At 28.6% G+C, this 7,683-nt stretch overlaps 1 protein-coding gene across 7 annotated transcripts in view; it reads right to left on the bottom strand.

Moving 5' to 3' along the window:
• LOC108692483 (monocarboxylate transporter 10) overlaps nucleotides 1–7,683 on the bottom strand; it is a 55,375-nt gene that overhangs the window by 15,561 nt on the left and 32,131 nt on the right. For 4 of the 7 annotated variants that reach the window (XM_018200752.1, XM_018200753.1, XM_018200754.1 and 1 more), the window contains exon 2: nucleotides 1,200–1,749. In XM_018200752.1, the coding sequence (XP_018056241.1) occupies nucleotides 1,200–1,689 (490 nt within the window). In that variant the 5' untranslated portion in view covers nucleotides 1,690–1,749. Of the gene's footprint in view, nucleotides 1–1,199; nucleotides 1,750–4,446; nucleotides 4,562–5,046; nucleotides 5,146–7,683 lie in introns of those variants that run through there. The other 3 variants (XM_018200755.1, XM_018200748.1, XM_018200751.1) reach the window with 2 other exon arrangements.

Here is a 7,683-nt window from a genome sequence, read left to right as displayed (position 1 = left end):
TATATATATATATATATTGTTATGATAATAACAATATAAAGAACAAATTATATTGAAAAATTACAATGCTTTTTGTTTTAAGAATATCCAAAAAAATCACAAAAGACATTGATGTTTTATCATTCTAACACTCTCGGAAGCAATAAATAATTATTAAAATTTATTTATTTATTTTTTCATTCTTGTTGAAACACTCGTTAACATTCCCTTTCAAATTCAATAATTCAAAACCTGGTTTTTAGACAGCATGAAATGTGTGCACATTTTTATATTACTTTTTTTATTATTTGGATAGAAAAATTTGTTTGACTGAACACCTAATTAAATAAAGTGCCGAAAAAATTTGGGGTGCTTCACCAGGATCTACCTAAAATTATATAATAAATATCTGCATAATTTGGATAAAGTTGTTGATCTATTATTTTTCTATGATCATTACAATCGTAATTTTTTAAATCTATAATCTCGTTTTTGAGAACAATCTATGATAAAATTTGTGTGTAGTTAATCAAAGAAGCGTCTGCTTTATCTGTTACTAAGTTATATGTGAAAGATTATCTTTTCAATATTTTTTTCTCTCTTATTTTATCGTTGACTTATCGTAGAATTTTGAATATGTCAATTTCAGTACTTCATTATATAAAAAAATTAGACATTTCTATGATAACTCGATTTAATAAAGAATCATCTTAAACTTCCTCATATAAAAGTTGTAATCAAACGATTGTATCGTAATATTATCATTGTTGAAGCTAATTAAAGCAAATAAATTTTATTATGGTGATGTAAATGCAACCATATGTGATCTTTTTAATTTTTAAATTTGTAAATGCGACTAATTTTGATCCTTCGTAATTTTTAATTTTTTACTGTAAATGTTATTATTGAAGATAGCTCAAATTTAGAGCTGGAATGTTCATTTTATATTATATTTATTAATTTTTTAAAATTGACATTATTGATTTGCGCACTATTTCTCACGCTAACTCATAGTCCATATTTTTATTGTTTATAAATTTTATGCTTTCTAAGATTACAATAGAATATCAAAAAAATCGATAAAACAAAAATCGATAAACTTACTTATAATAAACTTACTTATGATAATTATTTCTTAAATTATTTCTCAAAATTAAGAAGTAAAATTAATGTGCCAATATTATCTCTTTTAAAATTAATATTGTGGAAAAGTTTCGTACCTGCTTTGGAGGAGACTTCGGTTTCGCCAGCTTCTATCAGTCGTTTTTGTAGCTCTTGATAGATGAGGGAATACGAGTTGATGATGCTGAAGAGTACACCGTTGATTGTGAAGCTACCGATCATAATCATCCAGGCCCTGAGACCACCATCAGGTGGCTCGACGATCGTATTCGCCAGCTCGTTTGCGTGGTTTTCATCATCGAAATCTCCTTTTCGACACATCGCACTATCCGTCTGTGACGCCACCGCATTCTCCATTTTATGTATTCTCCTCAACTTTCCGATCGGTGCATCAATCGTTACTACCGCGCTCTCGGCCAGAAGGGGATTGCCTGAATCGAAATTATCAAGGTCGGCCTGAACATGACTTGATGTGCCGATCGGATCATCTGCGGTTGTGCGATTGACTATTCGGATCGATCCGGCAGCGTCATCTTCTAGACCGAAGCCGCTAATGCCCCCATTATCAGTTTCTTCCCCGATCGCCATTGTTATTGTCAGTTATCTGTGTTGATTATTGGCTGTGCTCGTTGAAGAAGTAACTGTAAACTAAAAAAAAAAGTTTTAATTCGAATTTTATACACTAAATTAAAGTGCACAAAAAATTATTAATTTGCAATTACGTGTCTTTTTAAAAAGCAATTATGTACTTTCTTTACAACAATTGATTCATCGCATTATTCTGTGCATAAAAGTATATTAAGATACAGTTCCAAAAAATAAATAATTTACGAGATATTCTATGATAGAGAAATTTCATATTAAACTGTGCTAGACTAAAGTATAAAATATGTAAACATTCGTACAAAGATAATAGAGGAAAGCCCCCTATCATGAGAGACACCTAATAGGAGATAGCGTTTCTATTAAATTAATAAACGCTATCTATTGGTTCCATCATGAATTTATTGCTCTTGGATTGAAAACTATTTAGTGGAAAATTTATTATTAGATCATACCTAGTCGTTGTAAAAAACATTTTAGAATTTGGGTGTCTTCAAGTTTCATTGAGATGAGCCTTTAAACTTTTATTATTTAATAAGTAAATATTTAATGATAAATTCTTCATGGAGTGATAGAGTAAAATTGTACTAATAAAAAAATATGTTGAATTACAAGAGTCAGATTTGATAATCGTAAAACCATAAGAAATCATAAGATAATCATGAGATACCCAGGGTATTTTTAATATGAAATAACCTATGCTCCTACATATATATCATAGTGAAAATCGTTGCTAAAGTATAAATGTTATTGTACAATAATAAAAAGGACAATTGGAACATCAAGTATCTATTTTTGTTTGGTTTCAACTACCTGAAGACAAATTCTGAATATAATCCATCGCATGCTCATTTCTCGCGAATGCTGGCTGTGTTTATTTGTATTTTAGAAACATCAAATAAAGTTTTTTAATTGCAATATCGATGTGATATGACTTTGCGTTTTATTATCGATTTCTCGGGATATCTCATATTAGAAACACAATTTTTTGACTTCGCAATTTGCTCACTTTTTACATTCCTTTAATTAAAAAAAAATATATAATTTAAATTAAATTTAATTAATTACCTTAAAGCTTATTAAATTCCCTTCAAAATGATCTATTATTTTTAAAAGTCTATCCATAGACTTCTAGCATTTAGTTAAAATGTATTCATATGTAATCAATGTATCTCATAATGGGGGGGGGGTCTTCCTTCTACATATAAGTGAGTAATATGTCGATATACATATTTTTTGATTTAATCAAATCGGATTCATGTCCAAGTTTTATCCTGCTACTTTTACATGCGAAATAATTAGAGGAATCATTTATTATGTAAAAAAATTCATAATTCCATTTTAAAAAGTGGCGATGTCGTTTATGTGACCTTAAAGAATTGAATAGAGGAAGATGGGATAAAATGGATCGCGGGGTAAAATGATTCATTTACTAACTATTATTAGTAACTCCATCTTCTAAATGAACAAAATTAGCTTCTTTTTTTATGCTTTTTAACTACTAAAAACTTATGTCGTTATATCATAAATTATTTATAAAGAAATGTCAAATTTTTTCAAATAGATTACGTGATCTAATTTCGTAGTGTTACATTTTAAATGGCTAAGGTTGCAAAATTTATTATTTTTAATAAAAATAACAAGTGTCACGTGCGAGATGTTGTGAGCTTATGAGAGACTATCAAATAGGTAAACATGTTTATGCAAAGAATTAATAAATAAAAGTATGGAAGAATAAAAAATTCATGAAAAGGTTGAAATATAATGGATATTTCTTTACTAAGATATTAGTATTATTTTATCCTGTTTAATCCTGTGCTTTCAAATATGTGTCATTTTGAAAATCAATCTCTTATTTAAAATTTTTTTTTCGTTTAAAATCTAATATTGTTCCAATCGAATTCATGTTCAAAATTAACTTTATATTCTGGAACAATAGAATGTTAGTATTTCTGTTTAGTTCTTGTTCTCGTTTTTAATAAACGTCCGGTTAGCTTACGTATGAGACATTATCACTGCAATCAATTCTGTACGACATTTGAGTGCGAGAAAGTAGATAAATTATCTTTTTGTACTCTAATAAAAGTATTCAATTTATTGAATACCGGTGTCCGTCATGCATATTGTAGAATTGTTTTAAAAAAATCTTTTAAATTTTTCAGGGATTATAGACATGGTATAAGAATATTAGATATTCCATAATTATGCATAATGATGAGGACTAAATCAGAACCAATTAAATGCTTGTCCCAAAGTCAATGAAATGCATGTGATAGCAATCAGGTTCCTTTTTGCAATTTGAGGCAACATTTTGATTGATTAAAGAGCATGTTCAAGATGACTGCGCATCCTTATGAATAGAATACCTTATGCTATTAAATGTATTTAAATTAAAAGTATGTAAGGTATCCCCGTATAAGTAATAAAAAACTCTTTTTTTATCTTGTAACAGAAATAGATCTAACACATATAATGTCAAATTAAAGGATTCTAACTGAACTTCATTGCAAATAATGATTACTTAGAAAAATTATCGATGTAGAGAAACGAACGCGCGCGGGCGCACACGCGCACACACACACACACACACACACACACACACAATTTTTGCACATAAAATAAATATTACGATATAATAAAAATTATATCTTTCATTTTAACGAATACAACGATGTATGATATAACAAAATTTTTCAAATTATGCAAGTTATTTCAGTTTAAAATTTTACGGGCGACTAATACCTTTTCAACTTCGGTCCTGCGTTGTCGCTAACTTCCAACTGTCGCATTGATGATTAACGTGTTAACATGTTATCATCTGATCAATGCGAGAGTTAGCTACACCGTAGAGCTGAAACTGAAAAGGTACTAGTCACCCGCAAAACTTTAAATCGAAATAACTGTATAATTTAAAAAATATATCTATAAGGACCATACACTAGACTATAACGCTATTTCTTTAATTTTATTACATAGATCATTATAAATATATCTTTATTACATAGATTATTATGAATATAAACGGTTTCAACTCTATCATTTAGATCATTTTCATTAGTAAGTAACGGATTTACAGCATTTTGTCATTAGAGAATAAAGTTGCAAATCGTCCAAAATGTAACGCGTAGAATTCATTCAATGTAGTCATATAATACAGCAAAACTTCGTCAAATACAATGTAATGTAGAGATATCTCGTCGAGTTTATATCTGATATTTGAATATATCTTAAAGGAATTACAATAGATATAGTGAGTTTTTTAAAGTAATAGAATATATAACGGTATAAAATATAAAATTGAAATATAAGTATAAATAGAAAAATATAAATATAGGAACTTACATTGTATCATCATGGTTATAGTCTTATTAAATACTGTGAGTGTGCGAGTTATATATATTGAGGCTAACTAGACTAAACTAACTCTCGATACACAGCATATGTCTGACGAACTAATGACATGTCGTTTAAGAAAAGAAGCAAGACGTCAATAAAAACTCTAGATAGACGGGGTCAAGAGATTTGATATCTCTTTGTAAATTTAAACCAGTAGTAATCCGCCATCATATTTTCACGTTCCATATCTATCTCTCTCTTCGTTCACTGCTACTTTTTTAGTTACTAAAAAGGGACATAAAAAAGAAAGTGATAAAAGCAATTTGAGTTGGGTAAGTTAATTTTTTAAAATTAAATTAAGTTAAAGTTAACAATTTTGAAAATTTAACCTAATTAAAATACAAATTAATCCATAATAAAATTAATTGAATTAAAAGTTAAGTTAATAAAAAAAATAATTAAAAAGTTAAAAATTAAATTTGGTTCAAACGAAACCAAAAAAAAAAAAGAAAAAGTTTGATTATTTTACATAATTTTTCGTATTTTTCCTTTTTTACAGCTTATTTATTTAATCTGGTAATTTTTGTTCACAAGTAATGATTATACAATATAAAATTACTAAATTATATACTCATTAGCCTTTCGCATTCTATATCTAAGGATTGATTTAAAAAAAATCAAATTAAAAGTTAATAGTTACCGATAAAATGTAACTAAATTAAATTAAAAAGAGTCTAAAATGTAACTAAGTTAAATTAAAATTAATTAACTTTTTAATTTTTTAACTTAACTTTTATCTTTTTAATTTAGCACTATCCAATCTTGCAATTTGAAGATAAAAAAGTATGATTACACAAAAAAAATGAATAGAAAGGAGCAGCATTAATGAATTCTCTCTCTATTTTCGCTCATTCTCGATCTTGCTTTAGCTGGCTAATCATCTCACCTTAACTGATACTTCAAATATTGCCTTAGCTGGTTTTTTTTTGTGATTGATTGATTGATTCTTGAGCTTTCTTGTTAAAGCTTTTGAGCTTTCTAGTTAGATATTGATTTTATAATTTATGCAATTTCGGACCATTTGGTACACCATGTATCTCAGAAATTTGACGTGATACAAATTTTTCGACATTTCCGGATTTTATTTTAGAACGTCAAAATATGTAGGAAACAGATGATCTTCTTTCAGGAACAGAACCTTTATTTTATTAATGGTCCTGTGTAATGATTCCAAAGATAATGAATAGGCATTGAAGAAGTTTTCCAAAAAAGTCTGTTAATAGATACATTTAAAAAATCTAACAATAAAAGACACAAAAAAAATTGTATTGTATAAAATATATTAAAATGTAGGTAACTTTAGTCGAGCACAATATTTTGGATCGGCCATTTTGAATTCTTCACTTCAATGATTCATTGATGTTTTAATTCGAATCATTAATATTTAATTAATAGATTCATAGTCAACTTGCTTTACAGAGCATGCTCAGATTCATTTTGATAAAAAATTCAATTACTACCTACCCTATGTATAAGAGCCACATACAAAATGACATAAGCATATAGCATAAGACCGCTGCATCAATGAACATGCAAATTTTATGCAAATCAATGTGATCGTCGATTATTTCTCTGAAATTTTGCTGAAATTTCTCCGAAATTTTTACTGAAATTTTTCTGAAATTTTGCTGAAAATAAATTTTTTAGCTAAAAATCACTAAATTATTGAAATTATTGAATTTTTTTAAAATGCTGAAATTTTGCTGAAAAATGTTCCAAAACGTGAAATAATTTCAGCGAAATTTTTCCATCAGGTCATTTTGTGTGTGGCCCTAAAACTGAATGCCATTTTAGATTTCCTACTTTGCATAATTTAATTAATAACAGAATCATGATGAATAACTCTTAAAATTTCTAAGTACTAATTATCGTGAGAAACTTTTGCAATACATCCAATTCGTGATAAGTTCTAGCATGGTATATGGTATATGAAAATTCGATTTACAAAAGGAAATATATATAAAAAAAAATCTACTTTCTCTGATTTTTGGGACTTGTATTTTTAGGAAATGTAAAACTATTTTTACTATTTCATGTAGATCAAACAACAACTTTTTGTGATTAACTAAGGTTCCATAAAGGGTTCAAAAATCGGACTTTTCCTCTTTTAGTAGCATATTATACATCTGCAGATAGGAAAGTTGTAATTATTTTTTTGGAACGTGTCAAAATGAATCTCGTCTGAAAAAAATTTTTCGAGAGTTCATTGCACTGGAAGATGACGCAATGACATATTTACCGTCTCATTTGCTACTACACAAAAGTCCGCGATGTGAGCTTGATAATTGTCTTTGAAGCCGGATGATGTAGTTTCAAAGACTGCGACTTAACCGTTTAACTGCTGATTTGACGCATCGATGTAAGATAGGATCCTCTGTGTGTGTGTGTATGTGTGTATGTGTGTGTGTGTGTCTGTGTGTGTCTGTGTGCGCGCGCGCGCGCGCGTGTGTGTGTGTGTGTGTGTGTGTATCGCGTGAGGAACATTTCGCTTCCTGAAGTCTACTTACATACCGATCGAACGTTCACGATCAAAGTCGAAGTGAATGATAATAAAACTGTTGTGATGTAGCGCAATAAAAATAC

Source organism: Atta colombica, unplaced genomic scaffold (genome assembly GCF_001594045.1).
Source record: "Atta colombica isolate Treedump-2 unplaced genomic scaffold, Acol1.0 scaffold72, whole genome shotgun sequence".
In the NCBI taxonomy this organism is placed as follows: domain Eukaryota; kingdom Metazoa; phylum Arthropoda; class Insecta; order Hymenoptera; family Formicidae; genus Atta; species Atta colombica.
The sequence above is the reverse complement of the archived record's forward strand: the minus strand, read 5'-3'. Positions and strand labels throughout refer to the sequence as shown.